General features: G+C 33.8%; 1 protein-coding gene across 3 annotated transcripts; it reads right to left on the reverse strand.

Annotated features, from left to right (window-relative positions):
• Positions 1-6000: 6000 nt before the first annotated feature.
• On the reverse strand, positions 6001-12934 carry LOC107863503 (E3 ubiquitin-protein ligase RNFT1-like). Of its 3 annotated transcripts, none has more exons than XM_016709437.2 (8): positions 11959-12934; positions 10262-10338; positions 9961-10129; positions 9728-9816; positions 9471-9635; positions 9197-9274; positions 7649-7752; positions 6001-6418 (listed from the first exon to the last, which is right to left on the reverse strand). In XM_016709437.2, the coding sequence occupies exons 1-8, from the start codon at positions 12455-12457 to the stop codon at positions 6313-6315; spliced, it is 1287 nt and encodes a 428-aa protein (XP_016564923.2). In that variant the 5' UTR covers positions 12458-12934; the 3' UTR covers positions 6001-6312. The 3 variants fall into 3 exon arrangements, with proteins under 3 accessions (XP_016564923.2, XP_047264301.1, XP_047264300.1); XM_047408345.1 differs by having other exon boundaries at positions 6001-6636; positions 11959-12668; XM_047408344.1 differs by having other exon boundaries at positions 9197-9247; positions 11959-12662.
• Between the last annotated feature and the right edge of the window lie 9853 nt (positions 12935-22787).

Consider the following 22787-nt stretch of genomic DNA (forward strand, 5'->3'; position numbering starts at 1 on the left):
TAGATGAAAAAATTGGATAGAAACTGCAACTGAAATTACGACGTACAGAGAGGAGAAATGGGCTAATTTTTGGTAAAAAATCGACTTCTTAGTTGGAGGTTTTAACTTGTATCTTAACTTTACAAAAAAATAGTAAATATTGGGATTTAAGTAATATTTTAGAAGTGGGAGGATTTTTCTTAGTTTAGAAACTTAAGTTGTTTCTTTAGGTAATTTTTCCTATATTAAAAGTATTTAATTCAAACTAAAAATTCAATTTAAATGAAAAAAATTACAAAGGAGTGAATCAGTGAATGAATGTTGTATTTTATTGATTGTAAAATAATCCAAAACTTATAATTTACATGAATGAAAAATCTTCAACTTTTGCAGCATTTTTTTTCAACTTATGCATGTTCATATTAACGGAAACTGCCATAGGGTAGTCAAAATCAATGGGGGCAAAACCATGTATTAGACTTGATTGTGCTGAGTTCTCCCTTGAAGTCAGAATTTCTTCAAGATTCTGTTCATCTTTCGGCTCCACTTTCATTCCTTGATTTCTTCATTCCGCTCTAATCCAATCTCTAAGGCAAACTAAAACATTCATAGCATTGCTTCCCAATAAGTGTCGGTTGTCTCCAAACTGTTGTCGTCTTTGACTAAAAGCGCTTTTCGATGCAACGGTTGAAATTGAAACATTCAATATATCTCTAGCTAATCTTGAAAGCACATGACATTGTCTTTCATTATTCTTCACTAATCTAATGCGTTGATCCTTACTCTACGATCCTCTATTGGCTGCCGAAGATAATACTTAGCCTCTTGCCGAGAAATTGTTGTATATATTGAAGGAGAAACCCTGTCCCAAACATTTAAATCATAAAAATAATCAGAAAAACCACTATGTATCGGCCTTTTAGAAGATGATGGCTCCTCGGGAGCGACAGTTAGAGTGATATTTATCAGTACAGCTACATCAAGTAAATCGACATAATAGTTATATAATGCTTCTATGTAAATGTCCGCATCACTCATAGCCGTAAACAAATCTGATTTTTCTTCAGGCTCTATCTCTAAGGAAGTGTAAATAATAAAACTAAAGTCGCACATAATATTATATTTCATATATGAATTTAGTATAGCACCAACCATGTAAATTGGGGGAAACTGATAAAAATATTTTTTAAATTTAGCAAACATAGCACTAACAGTTTCTTTGTAACCTTCTCTATTCTTATATTCTTTAAACAAACAAGAAATGTCGGCTAAATAAGTTAAAATATTGCAAACAGTAGGATAATAAGTACCAAAAAATTCAACCGTAGCTATATAATTTTTTCCCAAAAACTTAACAAGATCATCAATTGTAGCCCAATCAGAATCATGTAGAATACACTTAGGAAAAGAACTAGAATATTGATTAAAAGTCATTGTAATTGAAACTTTATAAGCAAGACAAGTTTTTAAATAAGTATAAGTAGCATTCCATCTAGTATCACATTCTTCAGACATTAATATCGATCTAAATCCATTTTGTTTATATTTAACTTTAAATTCTCACTCTTTTTCTTCGATTATTTCCTTGAATAAAGCCAACAAGCCGGGCCTTTTCAATATAAAACTCAAAAAATTCAAGACCATCTTTTACAATTAAATTATATATATGTCAAGCACACTTAACATGAAATATTTCAGATAACGACGGAGAAAGATCAGCTTTTAACTTGTCAATAGCAGCCTTGTTGTTAGATGTATTATCAAAAGTAATACATAATTTTTTTTTCAATACCATAATATTCTGCAACTTTAGTAATAGATTAAGAAATAAAATTTTTAGTATGTCTACGATCTTCATCATATAAAAAAGTTAGAATACGTTTTTGCATAACAAAATTATTATCTATCTAGTGACAAGTAATGGTTAAATAATCATTTTAATTAACTGCACGACCAAAATCAAAAGTTAGAGCAATTCTACATTAAATATTTTTTAATAATATAGATAAATAATAAACATATTGTGCATGAAGTCTAAAAATATCGATCCGACAAGTACTTCTAGGAATACCATTAAACATAAGATTATAAATTACTTGAATATAATGAATAAAATCATCCAAAGAAGCAAAAGTGAAAGATAAACAACCCACAACTATCATTTTCGCTATTTTTTTCCGATCGCTTGTTGGGTTCAATCTAGTTTGTGTTGGCCCACCAACAACTTCACCACCTTGTGCAATAAATAACTCTCTAGTGTGTCTATCTCTTAAATGTCTCATCAACGAACTCGTACCTTTTTTATTGCCTCTAATTTTATGCTCATATATAATTGCACAAATATTACATTGCACCATACTTTCTCCTTTTATTTTCGTAAAAAATTTTCATGCAATACTAGTTCTTCTACGAGCTCTTGGGGCACGAGAAGGACGGGGAGGAAGATTAACCGATTCAGATCTAACATTAGCATTTTCTATTCCGAGTATCTCATCAATATTTTCATCTTCTACATCTAAATTAACCGCATCTACTTTATTTTCTTCTTCTATATCATAATTTTTCTAAACTCTTATATAATTCATATCTTGAGCACCTACACCTATTTCTTCCTTAAAAGGTTGACTAATCGAAACTGGAGGCACTTGAACTACCTCTACCGGAACCGCCACCTATTTTTCTTCCTCAAAGTGGACAAATTTTTTTTGACACTTTTACCAAAGTTTCTTATTTTATTCATAATATAAAATAAATTAAAAAATATTCAAAATACATAAAAATAATAAAAATAAATACTCAATAATTAATACATTAACTAAAAATTAAAGGTCAGAGATAGAACGATAACACCAAATTTTGAAAGTATCCAAAAGTTGCGACTTTGGAAAACTTTTACTTGTATTTATAATCGTAAAATTAAAATATAAAATTGAACATTTTAGGAGATAATTAAAATATTTGAGAGAGTTTGAGATTTGAGAGAATGAGAATTGTGTGAAAAATATCAGTGCTAATGGAACTGGCCATGTTACTCGAAGCCTCAATTGGCCAGTATCCAACGGTAATTTGGGGAAGTTCACCTAAAGTTGAATTTTGGTGATGCATTCTATGTTGAACTGGAAATTCGCCTCCCAATTCTTCAATACGAATGACTTATTATGGTATGTGTATGGTCCTGACTGCATGACCTCATCCATGTCCTCAACAGAATCGAATCTAAACAAATAGTATCCATCCGAGAGATAAGAGTATTTGAGGCTTCTTCACAAAATTCTACATAGTTGTGACAAATTGATGTTGATCCATCGATTTCTCAAGTATCTCCTAGCACATACCCTATTGAGTGTCATTGACCAGTGCATATCAGAAACCCTGATGTCTTCCTCGGAAATTTTAACAACCTTACCATCACGATGATCTATGGGAGCATATTCCAACATTAATCCCATCTGCGAGCTTCAATTCTACTTTGGCAACTTCCGCAATGGAGGTTCAGTGGGTACCTTTTGGGAAGGCTGCTCCGAAAATTTGGACTTGTCGTGGTAGCATCGTCGTCATAACCTCGACCTTTTTACTTACCAATTGTGAAGTCTAGTGAGAAAATTCTCAAAGGTCGGAAGGAGAGTATGTTATTCCCGTTGCCGGAGTTACCATCATGGTCGCCTGAACTACATTGTTCCGCCGTCTTGCCATGGTCGGTGCACTTTAGCGTACCTCAGCTAAAAGTACACCGAGAGAGAAGTTAGCCCAACATGTGTCCTCCTTTCTAATTATAACTATTAAGGAGGTTAGTGGTGATAAAATTGTTATCAAAGCCTATAGATATTATTTCCAAAAATTCCAGTGGTAAATAACATATTAATATTAATAATAATAATAATAATAATAATAATGATAATAACAACAACAATAATTACAACATTTTAACCAATATGAAATACAACAACAATAGTCCCACTTTATTCCCACAAAGTAAGGTTTGGGGAGAGTAAAATGTACGCAGTTCATTCCGCTACCTCCGAGGAAGTAGAGAGGCTGTTTCTGATCCGGCTCAAGATATAAAATAATATACCAAGGTCGTAATGAAATATAAAACTGCATAGGTAGCATAACAAAATAAAAGGTAAGAAATAATAACACTAGATATTAAAAAAAGAAAATAAGAGAACAACGAACAATACGTAATAAGAAATAAGGAAAACGGATACTCATGTAGTAGTCACACACATTCACAGACCTAAGACATCTATCACACCCAAACTCTCCTAACACCTAGCCATAACCCACCCACTCACACTAGCCTTCTACCCTAATCCGCGACCTCCACACTTTTCTGTCTAGGCTCATATCCTCTGAAACAGCTCCATGTTCTGCCTAATTACCTTCCTTTAGTATTTCTTTGACCTACCTCTACTCCTTCTGAAGCCATCCAAAGCTAGTCTCTCGCACCTCTGAACTGGGGCATTCGTGTCCCTCCTCATCATATGCCTAAACCATCTCAATCTTTCTTCTCGCATCTTATCCTCCACCGAAGCCACTTCCACCTTCTCCTGGATAGTCTCATTCCTAACTTTATCCCCTCTAGTAAGGCCACACAACCAGCACAACATTCTCATTTCTGCCACTTTCAATCTTTAAATATGTGATTTCTTGACTGGCCAACACTCCACTCCATATAACATGGCCGGACGGACTGCCACTCTGTAGAATTTACCTATAAACTTAAGGGGTACCTTCTTATCACACAACACTCCCGAGGCGAGCCTCCATTTCATCCAGCCTGCTCCAATACGTTTAGAGACAGCCTCATCAACTCGCCATTCTCCTGAATCATAGACCAAAGATACTTAAAACTATACTTCTTACAAACATCCTAAGAATCCAACCTCACCACCACACCGTCCTCCATACACGAGTCACTAAACTTGCATTCCAAAGACACTGTCTTGAACCTACTCAACCTGAACCCCTTAGATTCAACGGTTTGCCTCCAAACCTTCAATTTCTCATTCACATCCCTCCGTGTCTCGTCAATTAGCACTACATCATCTATAAATAACATACACCACGACACCTCACCTTGAATCCTCTGCGTCAGCACGTCTAACACCAACGCAAAAAGGAATGGGCTTAGAGTCAATCCCTGATGCAAACCAGTCTCGATTGAAAAATGCCCTAAGTCACCTCCCGCCGTCCTCACCCGAGTTTTACCTCCCTCGTACATATCCTTATAGCTCTGATGTATGCCACCGGAACTCCTCTTACTTCTAAGCATCTCCAAAGCACCTCCCTAGGGACTCTGTCATACGCCTTCTCCAGATGGATGAACACCATGTGCAAATCCCTCTTCCTTTCCCTATACTGCTCCACCAATCTTCTCACCAAGTGGATTGCTTCTGTTGCCGAGCGACCAAGCATAAAACCAAACTGATTCTCTGAAATGGACACGACCTTTCTCAATCTCCGTTCAACCACCCCCTCCCAAATCTTCATAGTGTAACTCAAAAGCTTAATACCCCTATAATTGACCAATATAAAATATATTTTCGAAAGAAAACAGTTCACTTTTGGGTTTAGTGCCAACCCCCACCGCCCTGAACTTTTAACGAAGAGAAACGCAATATTCACGAGGTCCTTTTTTTTTATAAAACAAATTTTTGGTGAGGCCTTAACCAATACTCCCCCTTTTTCCTAGACTTTTAGTTGTGTTGATAGAGAGAAAAGTATTTCCTTCTGTATAATACACGACACAGAATTGAATATTTGTCAAATAGCACGTCTACTTTTAATTAAAGGTTGAAACAAACATAACAAAGATTTGTAAATCAAAGATTTTTTACAATGAAAACCAATCAAGACTTACCATAACTTGTAAAATAAACTACAACTCCATCTCCAAATTCCAGAGCACTGCTTATTGCAATATAGAACCAACTACCTTTATGTAATATATTTTAAGATATAATACCTTTTGGCATTCAAAAAAAGAAAAAAAAAAAAACAGAGCAAGAGCAACAGGCGAAACGAAAATTTCAGCTCTAAGGTTGATAAATTGTGATATTACTACATACATTTTCTTTCTTTTCTCTTTTTTGGGGAAAGTATTACAGGGCACATACATCTCTTCATAGCAGGGAAAAAACGATTTATGTATGATAAGGGAGTAGATGTATATGTCTTCCTCAAAGAATCTGAACCAATGAAGAGTGCAGCCTTTTTCTTTTAATGATGCATTCTAGCAGAAATCTTAACAGGGCAAACCCCAGAATCAAGTAATGTCAGGTGGACAAAAGATGTGGACAATATTTACTTTGGCGAAGGATAATCAGTAGTCTAGAATAGCTGCAAGAAGAGGCTAGTGGATCCATCACCATACGATCTTAGATCAGCCGGTCTAACCAATGCTCTGCACAGAGGGCACGTTCTCTCTCTTTCAAACCTGATGAAAAGGTGAATGAAGGAAGCCTTTTAGTAATTGCAGGACACCAACTGTGGCAGCAATATATAGATGTAGGTCTTCCTCCGCATTAAGATTATGTATACAGTAATCAGCAGCAACCGCGAAATAAAGCAAACAAGCGAGTGATGTATGAAGTGGGAAGACAATGAATCCATAATTGTTCATCTGTTTCTGCTTCATGTACTGCATCAGTTTTTCTGAATGATAGTGGGAACTGATAAATCAACTATCATTGACCAGTTTCTACTTCATGAATTATGCATATAAATACCATCGGTTATTAAAAAAATTATACATGTAAAAAATGCTCTCTCCTTTTTTTTTTCTGGTTTTCCTAATATGCATACTCTGCACATATCCAACCAGATCTGCCAGTGTCAATGCTTAGTGGACCAGATAAGTAAGACAAAAGAGATGTATTTTGAGGTGAAAGTCCATCGCACAAAGAAAAAATATACCTTCAGTTTCTTTAATTTTGATGAAGGGAAAGAAAAGAAATTCGCAGAAGAGAAAAAAAATGAAGTGGCATAACGTATGCATCAGCTCAAACACATCAAAAACAATTAGGCCAATTACAAGAACAAAAAGGAAATGCATTACCAAGTTACCCATGGTCAGCAAACATGGCAATAGTTACATAAAACAGATATTAAAAATCAAAGAAGCCAACCCCGCCTTGGGCTTTCCATGCTCTCTTAGAATAATTTGCAGTTATAGCATCAAACTTCTCTACAAATAACAGTATACCAAGCAGCGAACATAAAAACAAACAACAAAAATATGGTAACACACGACTAGATAATAGAAGAAACAAGACACTCACAGAGTGATACTATGAACTACCTATCCAAAATCACAAACATTGCCAAAACACCACGAATAAGAAACTACAAGACACATTTACAACACTTAGACTACAGGCAAAATCGCCAAACAAAGAACTCCTCCCTGCTAGCATCAAACTTCTCTATCCATATTTTATTGTAATAATAGCCAGAAGGAATGATCCAAAAATAAATCCCTAGAGATCTTTTCCGGTTTTCTCCATTTAAGTTAAAATTTCTTGAATAAAAGCAACCCACTTTAAAATTGGGATCGACACACATAAGATAATGCTAAATATAAAGTCACTTCATTCTTGTTATGTTAGAGTAAATATTAAATAAAGCACTTGGAAGTGCACTTATCAAACAAAAAAGTGCTTAGTACCATTCTGAGACACAGTCTTCACAGAAGATGTGTTTGCAACGCAACAAAATTGGTGCATGCATCTTCTCCTGGCATATAGCACACAGATCACCAGCCGCATTTACCTGGACACACATTTAAAAGCTAAGATTACACACAAGAGCTTTCAAATAAAACTCAAAATCTATTTAAAAAAAATGAATAATGGAGCAATTCTCTCTTCCTGCCCCATCCCCCCTCTCTGAAATAACCAGAAATCTTACTTCTCCAACTTTATCTACCCCTTGGAAAAACAGACAAATCAGCCCTCCAGGTTACAGCTACTTCTGGGGAGCTACTGATTGCAATTAACAAATTAATCCAAGCAACAGCTAGAAAAAGAAAAATTTCCTGAAATTTGTAGCTTGAAAAAAATCTAGCGTCACTTCAATCTAAATATTTACGAATAAGCTTGTATCATAAAGATTTACTTGCTTATATTAGTCCAAAGACGTCTTTCTAAATATTTTTAGCTGAAACTATTTATTTTCTAGAGAAGTCCAAGCTTTAGCCCAACAAGTACTTCCAAATTGGGTGGTTCTAGATTTCAAATGATATTCTCCACTCTCTTGACCTGGACATATAACAAGGGCAAACTCCAGAATTGTGATCCTATTAACATAACTGAAGCGAAGCGTCTACACAAAAGGTTAACATCTTTGGCATGCCCTTCTTGTTTGGATGCATGAACAAGGGATGGAATGGTTATTTCAGTGTTGAAACGATTTCATCTACTTGGAGATTCACGGTTAACTTTCCTTGCAGTTAAGCCCAATGAAGAATTTAATCAAATAATAATATGCACTATTTTATAATCAGATACCCCCACAATTCCAATTTATGTGACATAGTTGAATCAGCATGGAATCTAAGAGAAAATTTTTGAAATGTGTGGCCCTAAACATGCCATATCATCTGTCTGGCTAACTGGGTATGAACTTAACTTGTGGCCAGACATGCCATAAAATCAGTGTAGATATATAAAGTTCTCCTCAAGGGTAAAACGGGAAGTGAAAGTTAACTTTTTTCAAGCACAGAAATGTGTCTTCTTTTGGGGACAGACTAAAATAAGGAAATAGAGTCGTATAAGCTAGAAGGGATGGAGTAAATATTATATTGCTCCTTTGTTAGCACAAATCTTGTCACCACATTTTGTTCCCTTAGATGTTTACAAGCCATATATGTGTGTGTGTGTGTGTTTGTGCATGTATATGGCAAACAAAGAAGGGATTTTAGAACGTCTTTTAGTGTTTGTAACACAACTCCAATTTTATCAAGTTGACAAAAAAGAACAAACTGGCCAACCATTATAGTAATAGAATTGCCCCAGCATCCACAGAAGAACGAAAAGAATAACGACCCTCAAACAAAACCCCATCATTCTCCAACAAAAGGGGTGACAATGAGTAGTATTTGCTCCATTTATGAAAAGCAAAGATTTCAAACATCTGGCACCTCCTTGTTGTAAATATCATTGCTCCTAAGAATAAGTGTTAACAACAAGGGAGCAAGCCATTAATGACATTATACCTGCTCAGGTGTGGCATGAGACCCATAATGGACTTCCTTTCTGGACAATGCCTTCAAAGCAGCAAAGAATGACTTTACCTAAACAACTTAACTGAGTAGTAAGTACGAGGGAGAGCAGGGGGGAGCCAATGCAACACATATATTTTGGAAAACACAAAGAATATTGAGGTAGCGTAGGGAGGGAGGGAGGTTCCCCACGAAAAACATGATATCATTAAGAAAGGAAAAACAAGATTTCTTCAGCAGAATATAATTAGTTCTAAGAAGACCTTACCTTCTCAACAATTGAGGTAAGCTTAAACGTCAAGTATAATCCTGTTGTCAGTGATGAGAAAAGGCTTCCGTATTCTTTATTGAGAAAGAATCTATACCAGACAGGAGTTGGTAACAATGCACGGTATAACAACAGCATGTACTCCACCAGAGTCAGCATTTGACCCTACAAAACAAACAAAGTTCAATTTTCTTGCAAAAAAGCATGGGAGACAATCACTAAATTAACCACATAAGAAAACCTGCTTTATACTCTACCTGTCTACGGAAATTGTGGCCCCTTCCATTCTTGTAATACATAAGCAGCACCAACTTCATAGCCATTGCTGCCTGCCGCACCATCGTATCTGGAAACAACAATAAATGAGTATCATTCTTGTTGAGATTTCAATGTAACAGCTTTACATTCCCAAAAGGAGGATGGAACAGCCTGTATATTGCATATAATACGTGAACAACGGAAGAAGCATTAGGCAGATCAAGAACCATACCGTTTACCAGGATGATGAAAATAGCATGCCAGAAAGGTGGGATAACCTTCGGAGGAACCATAAGTAACGGATAGAAAAGGTCATCATTCCGATACCACCAGTAGATTACAATAACATGAATCACAAAAACAACAAAATAACCAACAAGGACATCTATCTTTCTCTCTCCCTGCAAAAGTAAGAATTCATTAATGCAGGATTCTCACTGTTCCTTAATCATTTTATTGCAGATGGAAGAAAATGAACGTAGCAATAGAAAGTAAAACAGACTACAATTCAGCAAATGGGGTGCATATTACACCTTTAAAGCTGTCTGCTTCCGAAGAATGTCATTTGACTTGAACATGACGGCAGTTATCCAAATTGTGACAAAGAAACCTGCAGTCCGAGATCAGAAAATACAATGAAGAATGTGCTTTGGCAGAAACGAAAGTTAGCATGATATGATTTAGTTATCCCAAAACAGAAGCAGACTACATGAAGCATGAAACAGGTAAAAATAAGACAGGAACACTTGCAACCAATTGAGGAAGCGATCCCAAGTCTTCACATGACAATAGACAATCAAAAATTGCTTGGACATGTTTGCATCAGTGCAATTTGGGTTAACCTAATATAGTCACCTTTTTTCTTCTCTTAGGGATGGTGACAACCCACTAAGGTTGTTCCAAAGAGCGACTGTCAACAAATCTAATATTATATGATGATGATTACAGCTTTCATCTGGAATATTAGATTGTGGCAAGATGTAAGTGTGGGGTGGTCGATCGGTTGTGTGGAAGTAAGGAAGGGTGCCACAATACATTGAAAAAGTGGGGGTGCTCTAGTCAAGACATTATAGCAGAAAAGAAGTATATAAATGAATCATCTCCCAAATATATAAAATGCAGAAGTAATTAATACCAGCAAACTGACAGCAAAAGGATTCATATGACGACCCGATATACAAAAAATAGCAATAGAGAGGCCCAGTTCTTTACGTTTGAACTTAAGGGTCACTTACATGGAGTGGTGCATACATGACATAATTTATTTTTCTGTATTATATTTAAATGTTTCTAATTATGAACCACAGCAACCTGAGAACAATGAAAGCAGCAAAATTCTCAGAAATGGGTATGAGTGGTCACTTTAACAAACATTACCACCTTCACCATCAAAATGCTCTCATACTCAACAGGTTCTCAAAAAATAGCATACAAGTTCCTTACTAATTTCATGAAATTATCATGTCTTTATCCAGAAAACTGTCCAACAATCAATAAATCAATTTACTGCCGTTGTTAGTACATAGAAACACCAGAAAACAATTTAAGGAAAAATATCCGACGAAGGTTTCTGTAACACCAAGACCTGATATGAGGATACCAAAGCACCAAAGTAAATATACCAGTGAGTTAATTCCCAGCCTTCATTGGTATGCTGAGACCAACAATGCAGCTATTTTAGGGTCTCCATATATAGATTTACTTGTTCATACATAATATTTGAAGCTACTATTGTTACAGAAGGCTACTCAGTTTGCTCATTCAATGCGTGTGTATTCCTTTGTATCTGCCACAGCATACTCATATATACAAGAATATGATTTCATATCACCCAAAAAACTGCATAACAAAATTAAAGGGCATCCCAATGCACTAAAACTACCACTATGCGTGGAGTCTGTGGAGCTTATTTTCAATGTACATTACACAGATTGCTGATATACACATTTTATGTACTATGTGATTGAGGATGCCAATTGAACCCCTATAAAATACAAATTTGTAAAAGCAAGCTGAAAGACTACATACAAGGGTATAAGCCCTTATTTCCCAAGCCATGTGAATATAAGAAAAGTAACACCAGATTCATAAATTAATAATAGCATAACAACTGATACTGAGATTTCTCAAATATTGTGTTGCATAAACAAAACATCAAAGTAATATTAGCAGAAAACCTTCAAAGGTGTCATATTCTTTTGTTTTGAGAGTGGGAAAAAAAAGAAAGTACCTTGCAAATGCTGGCGGATGAAAACAAACAAGAGAAGAAGGGAAAATGGAAGAATCTGCTCAATCCACCTAGCAACTTGCTGTATATCAAATCTTTGGTACGAAGAATCCCTATTAGCAGCAGCAGCATCAGAATTAATAGGCACCGTGGACGTGTCGACAGTAGAGCCCCTCTCCTCAACCCCACCACCATCCATCACTGACCCATCCTCCTCCTCATCCCCTTGGTGCTCCCCTGCACCAATTATCCTAATTGAAACCTCCCCACTGCTACTGTTATTGCTATTGGTACTTGATTCAGCGTTGTCGTTGGTAACAACACTATTACTTTCAGCTCGAATAATAGACTCAGTTTCAGGGTTATCGGGTCGGACCCGAAAGAGTCCGGAATACTCAAGCAAAGTGGATACAGGGGATTGGAAGAACCGCAGTGCTGTGAATTCTACTCCAGAACTCGAACTTGTCGGTGAAGAAACATTTGCATTCTCCGAACTATCCATCACAAAAAAATAAAAATAAAAAATACACAGATGTTTGTCTAATAATCGTTTTCTTGGAGATGAAGAACAGAGTAATATCCGAGTTTCTGAGAGCAAGAATCTCAGAAAGAAATGTCCAAAAATTGTAACAAGAGATGAAAAGTCAGATGAGTGACAAATAGCTTAATACATTTTTCACTGGCCACATCCCATTAAGAAAAACAGTAATAACATCATTATTTTATTATAATCTTTTTATTAAATTTTATTATATTATATTTTGCATTTAATTTTAAAAAATAATTAATATTAAGAATAAAATAAAAAAATTAAATATTTTTTTATATAAAAAAAATAATAAATAAAAATAAAAATTTAATAGTAAATAAAAGGAAACAAAAAAAGTATTTTATGATAAATATTAAGAAAGATATTTTAAACCTAACAAAAGTGAAGAAAATTGATGTTTAGATACTGACAGGGGAATAAACTAAATATGAGAGAGAGAAGGGATCTAAAAGAATAGAGCTTTTTAAGCAGAAAGAGTAAATAGAGAGGAGTTTTAGGGAAGGGAAAGCGTGTGAAGACAGAGAGAGAGACATTAATTAAACATTAGTAACGTGTAACATAATCTTTCTTTTTGTTCATTTATGATACTAGCTTTATGAGGTTCTTACTAAGTAGAGTCTAAACTCAAAGTATAAAATTAATACTTTTAAATTATATATATTTTTTAACTTTACAATAGTATATCTAATGATTTGTTAAAAAATTTTATTGATAAGTTTTCATAATTATTAGAGTTGTTAATCACATAATTGGATAATTTTAAATTAAAAACATTACCTATGAGAAAGAGGATGTTATCAAAGAATTAAAATATATCAAAAAGTTACAAGTAATTATATTGACATGATTTAAAATATTTAATAATTACCCTTCGATGAAGATCATAAATAGAAAAAGAATTTTGATATTTTGTAAAATTTATGAGTATTTATTTTCTTAGTTATAGCTAAAAATAAATTTATTTTGATATTTATTATATAAATTAACTGATTATTCAATTTGCTCAATTTACTTATTATATTTATTTTTTACACATCTCTTATAAGAGTAGCTTACTCGTCCCATTTTAATTATTCTCTTATACTTTTTATGTCCATTACGAGAAACAGTAAATACAAAATATTATATATTATATTATAATATCAAAAAGAACATATATGATATAGGATTATAGTTGAAAATCAATGCAAATTTTAATTTTATATTAAAAATTTAGATAATTTTTTTTTTTTTGAGTTAAAGTGATTGTTGATTTAAAATGAAGGGAGTTTTTTTAATTAAATAGTAATCTAACAAGTGACAACAAGAAACCAATTATAAAAATTCAAATGCAATGATCTTAATAAAAAGAATAAGAGTGAAAATAAAAATATGTAATAAAAAAAACACTATTATTTTTCATATATAATATATTTATTTTATCAAAACTTAAAATATCAAAAAATTTTTTTGTAAAAACTACCAAAATCTCAATATCCTCTCTTTAAAAGAGGTGCTAAATATTGTCGTCTCTCGACGGATAAGAGCAACTGAGCAAGTGTGCGTTGATAGGAGTTACATATTTGCTTGCGTAGACGGTCCGTTGGGAAAATCTTCAGACGCGACGCAATGCATACGATGAAGGGGCAACATCTTTGCTTGCAACTTTCTTGCTCCTTAAATCAATAAATTCAGGATACTTCTATAAATTTCAAATACGCGAGTTTAATCACTTTCTTCTTCAAAATTAGTTATCATTTATTTTCGAGAAAATACCCAATTACCCCCTGAACTATACCCAAAAAAACTATGCCACACCTCAACTTAAATGAGATCCTATTACCCCTGAATTAATTAAAAGTGGAATTTTGACACCTTTAGTGCCTGCGTGGTACATACGTGGCACACACGTGTGCCTACGTGGACACTTCAGTGCGTTGTACCATGTATGTGCCACGTAGACACTAAGGGTGTCAAAATTACACGTTTGTTCAGGGGGTAATAGGACCCCCTTTAAGTTGAGGTGTGTCATAACCTTTTTGGATATAGTTTAGGGGGGTAATTAGGTATTATCTCTTTATTTTCTAAAAAGTTTTTTACTTTTCATTTCGACATATAAAAAAAATATTTTTCTTATTTTATTTTTACTATTAATTATTTATTTTACAAAATCATTTTTAATACTTGTTTATTAATAGGGCTAATAAGGTAAAATTGTTATAAAACAATAAATAACAAGAAGAAGAGTAGAGAGAATAGAGAGATTGAATCTTATTTCTTCTCTTAAGGGATGAGAGATCATAAGATTGAAAATACAATAAACAAAATCCCTTTATTTATAGAGGAAAATACTCCTAGTTTCTGACTAGAAGTGAGATACTTCAAATCCTGATAGATATCAACTAGATCTTATTAGATCTGGATAGACATTCACTATAATGTAAATACATTTATAACACTCCCCCCTTGAATGTCTAGATAGATATGTGCCTCGCTAAAACCTTACTAGAAACAACCCAGTAGGAAAAAAAATCTAGTGAAGGAAAAAGAGTACACATCTCTAAAAATACGCATATCGGCTGCCTCATTAAAAACCTTACAAGGAAAACCAGTGGGACAAAACATCATAAGAAAAAAAGAGTACAACGCGTATTAACTCCCCCTAAGGAGAACATCCTTGAACCTTTGCATCTTGATCTTGTGCACCATCTTCTTAAAATTTGTAATTGGAGAAGACTTGGTGAATAAATCAGCCATATTTTTACTTGAACAAATCTATTGCACGTTGATATCACCATTTTTTTATAGCTCATGTATGTAGAAAAGTTTTGATGAAGTGTGCTTCGTTCTATCTCCTTTTATGAATCCTCCATTAAGGATGTACTATGCATGATGCATTATCTCCATATAAAATTATGGGTAGATTGCCATATTTTACACCACATTTTTCTCGAATGAGATGTATCATGAACCTCAACCATACACATTCTCGGCTTGCTTCATGAATAACTATTATCTCAGCATGATTCGATGAAGTGGCTGCAATAGACTGCTTTGTATATCTCTAAGATATTGCAGTACCACCACATATGAACACATAGCCTATTTGAGACTGAGCTTTATGTAGGTCAGATAAGTACCCAAAATTAGCATGACCAATAAGATTGAGACTGCAAACTTGCTAACAAATTAACTAAAAAAAAGGCTATATCAGGCCTTGTAGTATTTGCAAGATATATTAATGCATCAATTGCACTAAGATATAGTACTTTATAACCAAGGAGTTTCTCATTCTTTTCTTGAGGTCAGAATAGATCCTTATTTAATTTTTGCATGTTTCTCATTTAAACAAATACTCCATTGCTTTTGAAAACTCTCCAAGAGTTTCAATGATACTCAAATCATCAAATTATATCTTATGAAGATAATAAAAAGTTTTCCAGAAACTTTATATGCTTCGGGCATTTTGAATTCTTTAGGGATTTTCATATGGATGTTTGTCAAGTAACAGTATACAACATATCAAGTGTGACATCTTCAAGTGTCTGGACTGCAAATCAAATAAGTTTACGCTAACCAAAATGCATCCTTTCAGGTCACTTGATAAATATTTCTACGTCAGTATGCTTAAATTAACGTAGAATTCAGATCCTCATAATTTTTTACGATATTGCGCCAATATTGTATCAAAGATATCATCGACGATTTCTTATTTTGTATCGGTTCACAATGCGACATAACATTTTGAGCTCTCATCACTTTATTATTTTGAAGTACCTAAACCTCTCATAAGGTTTCATAAAGTGTTATGTCGTAGGCTCTTCAAGAGTACATTGCCTTATTATCATGATTATTTGCTCCTTATCCTTTTTAAGGATTATTTCATTTGGAATCGATCGGTCTATCTTGCATCACACATGCATAGACTTTATCCTTTAAGGACACAAAATAGGAGCACTTGCAGCTAAATGTGAGATGCTTTCGACATTTGACTTGAATTATCTTTTGAATGAGGATCTGATGATAATTCCCAACATATTTCATAGCTGCTTATAATCTCCCTCTTATATTAGAAAAACTAACATACATCTTCCATATTCTTTGAGGAATCCATCTTTGTGCATCATGGTATATTTATTAATCATATACTGCACATCAAAACTATTAGATGAAATAGTTGGTTCCTGACCTTGAATCAATTAAGAGGGAAAAAATAATCATAATATATTGGTCTAATTCATACAAGTGCTATTGTATGCAATATATCATATTTCATACTAATACATGAATCTTTGTTCTCATTAGTAATGGTTCAGCTATTTATGGAAGGCATTCAATACTAAATCATCATCATTAAGATGAATTATCTTGATTACATAATCTAAAAATTATGCTCAATTTATATTGAACAAGTAACTTTATGAATGTCAAACGTAGGTTGATAATGAATATACATGTGATAATCTTATTGATGCATCTTTTCAACATATCACATGATAGGTGAACGAACCCTTATTTACCTTTTATTCTTTTCAGATTTTGAGGGATTCAATCCAAAATTTGTTGGTCCAACCAACTTATCATGAGAACAAGAAACATTAAAGTTCATGAAGAATTTTTTAATTCTTCAATATATGTTCAATACTCAGTATGCACATATTCGGGATATTGCAATCGTTCATGTCAACTTATGAACTTTTAATCTAGTAAACTCCAAGTTTACCATGATATGTGTTTTTGCTTTAGTAAATTTCAGATTTACTATTATATGAATAAATTTCAGATTTACTACTTCAGAAGTAGATTTCAAATAACTCATCTCAACTATTCTGCCTCTTTTGGAAGTGAGTTATCATACCATCACAATCAAGTACACATTTATATTAATAAGCTCCACTAAATATTATCACATTCACCCCAGAGAATGGATCTTTGCTTATAATAATCAAAATTCTCATTCCTCAAGAATGAAATATAATCGTGTCTTAAACCTATCAAATTGTGATAACTTATATATCTTATAACCTCTTTCATCGTATTGCTACTTCAGGAGCAAATTGAGGCATACATATAATGTAGAGAATTTTTCTCTAGTAGATCTTATAATCATATAAGTGTGTGAAGATATCATCATTTTTTATGATCATTATCATATTGTCCCTCCACGCGTATATTTGTGCATTCAATATCTCGTATTCTTTCAGACATATTATGCACTGCTACCACATACACCTTAAGAATGAAGTAAGTTGTCATATTTCAGACTTATCATACATTGCAACCACATTCACTTCATGGAATGGAGCATGTTCAATGGATCGAATTTCATGACTTTTCATTAAACACCTATTATTTTGCCTTAGCCATCATAATACCATCAATATGGTGTATTGAGATTCAAACTCAATATCTTATCCATATAAAGGCGTCTTAGGCATGAATCGATGAGACTTGAACCCAACATATTATTATCCATTTTGATAATATTGTTCTTGAGGAATAAATTTAAAATATAAATGGTTCCAAACCAATTATTTTTCCTCAAATCCAATAATAATTATATTATTAGTAACAAAATATAGATAACATACAGAATTACTAACCTTGAAATTACCTTTAGATTAATTTATAATCTCATCTATTTGGCAGAGTCTCGTGCTGATAATGTATTATAAAACAATAAGAACAAAAAGAAGAGTAGAGAGAATATAGAGAGTGATTCTTATTTCTTCTCTTGAGGGATGAGAGATCGTAAGATTGAGAATACAATAAATAAAACTCCTTTATTATAGGGGAAAATAATCCTAGTTTCTGACTAAAAGTCAGATACTTCAAATCCTGATAGATATCAACTAGATCTTATTAGATCTGGATAGACATTCACTATAATGTGAATACATTTATAACAAAAATCATTATGTCAATCAATGTTTTCTTAATGTGTGTGAAGTCAAAAAGTGACGAGTAATTTTGATGTAGAGTTGTGATTTTGTTCCTAAATACGCTTATGTTTAAGCCTTCAAAAATATTTTGATCATAATCTAATATGTCCTTGAGTTTAAATATAGTAATCAAGGTTAATTTGAAAAGAAATAAAAAAATTAATTAGGGATAAATTGATAAAGTTATCTTTAATTTTTTAGAAACGAGTAGTTTATTAAAGGATGTGTACAAATTACCTAGTTAGAAATGGAGTTAGTAGTAATGAAGGAATGTCTTTTAAAAAAAAAGGGAGGGGGAAAGTTAAATCTATTCCTTAAGAAATCATAATAAGAAGAGTAAAGCTACAAATTTATCTTTTAAGATACTTTATTGAAATATTACAAATTACTTTTTACAAATTCAAAGAGAATTAATTGTGAATGAGAAATGGAAAAAATACAACTAATTTCATCTTGATTTAGTAAATAGAAGTAATTTGAGATAACTATTTATAGTATAGTGATTGACTTATATGAGAAGGAGGAAGCATTACCCCCATTACTAAATATTTGTCATGCTTACTAAAAATAGATATTTCATAATACTTGTTATTTTAAAAAAGTAAGACATAATTACTTATTTATTTCCACCTCTACCCTTGGTCATAAATATAGAGAGATTAATATATTGCAAAAAAGAGAAGTATTAAATATGGTTGTAAAACCCACAAAATGCTAATCATTTTAGTCCTATATAGCATGCCAAAAGGGGTCCCAGACTTAGAAAAAATTCAGCTAAGTGTTAAGACTTAGAAATATTTTTAGCCTTCGAAATTGGATGATCTTATTTTTTATCTTTCCGATCTTAGAATGTCGATTTTTAAATTAATTCATAATCAGGGATGTCAATAGGTCTTATTGGGTGAGTTTCAAAATTTTTGAACTTCGTTTGGGTCATGTTTGGATGGGCGAAACAGCAAGCCAACACAATCTTTATGTTTCACGTTGGCTACTGCATTGCACCCATCGACGCGACTTGTCGGTGATCGTGTTGATCCCATCGATACAGTGCATCGCCAATCACGTCGCTGAGCAGTTTTGCATATTAAAAATTCGAGTTTCCAAGGGCATTTAGGTCCTTTTCTCCTCACCCAATTCAGCTAAAACACGAGATTTAACTCTCAAAAGGGCAAATTTCATTCTTTATTCTCAAAACCTTCTCAAGAGCAAGCCTTAGTTTCATCAAGCTCAAGATCAAGTCCCAAGAATTCACCACAATCTTCACGAAATTAACAATCAATGTATGTTAGCTATTCATCCTTGGGTTTCCTTCCATCCTTGGAGTTCAAGAACCCCTTTAAAACTTAAATTATGATTCCCATGCTATAAATTGAATTATGCTCATGTTGTGTTGTTGTATGGGTTCCAAGTTAAGATCTTTTATGATTTTCCATGAAATTATGTTAGCATGGGTGTTGAATTATGAATCTCTCATGTCAAAACTCTTGAATTTACAAGATTTCATGTTGAAGTTATGATGCCTTATGTGTTATTATTCATGTATCACAATCATGCTCCCCAAGTGTTTGATAAAATGTCCATGTGAATTCAATAGTGTAAGCATGACATGTTAGCATGTGTTCTCATTCATGTACAAGTTCATAACCTCCAAGTGTTTGACAAAATATCTCAGTGAATGAATTGTGAACAATTGACTTTTGTAATGTTTTCAAGATTTTCTATGTTCTACTGTTGATGATATTGAGTCCTGGGGGTACTTGTTACCCGAAATCTAGCTTTTTACTTAGTTGCAGTAGTTATAGAATCGTTCTAGTAAAGGTCAAGAACAATAGTACGCAGTCAGTTAGCAGAACTCAGCGAACTCAGTCCAGTTCAGTTAGTCAACACGATCGGTTCAGTCAAGACTTGTACAGTCTAGTGATCAGTTCACAGTCAATTCCATTGGAAGTAGGATTCAGCACCAAACAAACCCAGGGATGGGGGCATTCCTACCCATAGAGGGTTTGACCCTTAGTAGCAGTCCCTGCATTATAGAACTACGTAACCAAAGTAGGATAAGTCATTCTCCTACCAGATTAGGGTTGATGCAATCATATATATATATATATATATATATATATATATATATTTCATGAGTCTTCCTTCCAGATTAGGGTTGGCACAGCCTTGTTAGTATCCCTTGGCAAGGTGCTAACACTCTTTCACTAGGGTCACAGATTGGACCCCAACTCAGTTTATAAATCGGAGTATATCAGTTATGTCGGTTAGATGAACACTTCCACAATTACAGTTTCAGTCTCAGTATTTGGTAAAGAACTCAAACAGTTCTACAGAACTATGGCTATCAGTTATCAATTACTTAGCCATAAGAAATCAGTACTTCAGTATCAGTCTAAACTTTCAGTTATCAGTATTCAACTATCAAAACTCAGTATTTCAATTTTAGTCTAATTTAGACAGACGTTATACGCGTAATATTGTATATTCAGCATGTTCAGTAGTGTAATACCTCGTATTTTCCTAGCTCAATTTAGCTCTCAGTACATGAGTATTCATATATATAATATTTTTTAAAAATGCTAAGTATTTTTAAGCTTAGAGCTTACCATTGTGTAGGAAATTCAGTCACCTTTCCAATGATATAAAGTTTGCCCAAATCCGATACCCAGGCAAAGAGTTAGAGCCATTTTTGTAAAACGGTGTGCCAACTGGCACTTTAGCGCATCGCGGAACCAGGACAAATGGCATTTGGAAATTTCCAGTGGAGCTCTGCAATACCACCATGTCGTTCCAGCAACCAAATTCCCAATTGTCATTTTCCAGTATTCCGTTGCGATTATGGCGCGTCGCGCCAAGGGTGAAATTTGCATACAAAGGGGTACCATAATTCCATCACGTTGCGTTGATGACCCAGTTTGCAATTGTCAGTTTCCAGTGACACGGTACGATAGCAGCGCATCACGCCAAGGGCCCAAATCGAGTTTTGCAGTATGAATTTTGATATCTTTTCCAGGGGTAATTGGGTAATTTTCCACGGCTCTAATCAGTCCTAAACACGAAATTTAGCCCTAAAGGAGCACTAATTGCTTATTATTTCATTATTTACCCAAGAAACAAAACATTCTCTCTCAAAGGGCAAAACCCTAACTTCAAGAAATCAAGGTTAATTCTCACGAATTTCTCCAAGAACCTTCAAGAATTAATATACCCAGGTATGTTAGGTGTTCATCTATGGGTTCCTTTCACCCACAGAGTCCAAGAATCTACTGTTTTTTTTTAAAACTACAAGATTATTAATTCATGGTTTACATGGTTGAAATTGCATTGCATTCATGTTTATGACATTAATTGAATTTCAATCCATGATTAATTGTAGATTAAATGAAATTGAAATAACATGTATATTGAATTGTGTAATTCCCATGTTATAATCCTTTAATTAACAAGTTGGGTGTTGTAGTTATAATGTTTACATGTTGTCCATGATTATATGCATTAAGTTGTGCTCCCCATGTGTTTGATAGAATTCCCATGTGAATTAAATGGTGAAATCATAACATGCTAGCATATGTACAAGCTTATGCCTTACAAGAGTTTGATAAAATATCTCTATGAATGAATTATGATCAAGTGGTCCATGTTATACTTTCCAAGATCATGTTATGCTTTACTTTTCATGCTATCGAGTCCTGGGGGTATTCAATACTCGAAAAATCTAGCTATTTACCTAGAGCTATAGTAGTTATAGAATAGTCTCAGTTATGACACGAAACAATAGTACTCAGCCAGTTAACAGAACTCAGTGAACTCAGTCAGTTACAGAACTCAGTATCAGTCTAGTTTAGCTCAGTATAATTAGTTCAGTGTTTATTCAGTTGGAAGTACGAATCAGCACTGAGTGAACCTAAGGATGGGGGCTCACCTGCCAGTAGAGGGTGTGATCCTTAGAAGCAGTCATTTGATACGCCCAAATTACAACTCTCTTACAAGAGTGTAAGCGGTCGCTGTCAAATATAGAACTCAACTGGGTTGGGTGTCGAATCCCACAGGGAATACTATGTTCACTAAGTACTGTGGTTGTTATTAGACTGTTGATCAAAGGTTCCAGAATAAAGGGTTTTTTTGATTATGTATGAAATAGTAATTTTAGTGTAACTATGAAGCAATATGTGTAATAATAGTTGAATATAGAGAAGAACAAGCTAGGGTTATGTCCACCTTGTAATTTTTTAATATCTTCTAACTATGGGTGTTAAGAATTCATACATGCATGCACTTATAGAGAAATGTATTCTAATTCTCAATCCAAGTGTTTCTCAACCATCAAGGATTAATTCACTTTTGTTCTCTCGACTCAAAAG

Source organism: Capsicum annuum, chromosome 3, assembly GCF_002878395.1.
Source record: "Capsicum annuum cultivar UCD-10X-F1 chromosome 3, UCD10Xv1.1, whole genome shotgun sequence".
NCBI lineage: Eukaryota > Viridiplantae > Streptophyta > Magnoliopsida > Solanales > Solanaceae > Capsicum > Capsicum annuum.

Bases quoted from the DNA above. Each gene is read 5' to 3' on its own strand.
- LOC107863503 (XM_016709437.2), bottom strand. From the start codon at position 12,457: ATGGATAGTTCGGAGAATGCAAATGTTTCTTCACCGACAAGTTCGAGT. The intron at 9,275-9,470 runs GTAAGGTCTTCT...TAAGTTGTTTAG, and splicing joins TTACCTCAATTGTTGAGAAG to GTAAAGTCATTCTTTGCTGC. The intron at 6,419-7,648 runs GTACTAAGCACT...CCTTTTCATCAG, and splicing joins GAAGACTGTGTCTCAGAATG to GTTTGAAAGAGAGAGAACGT.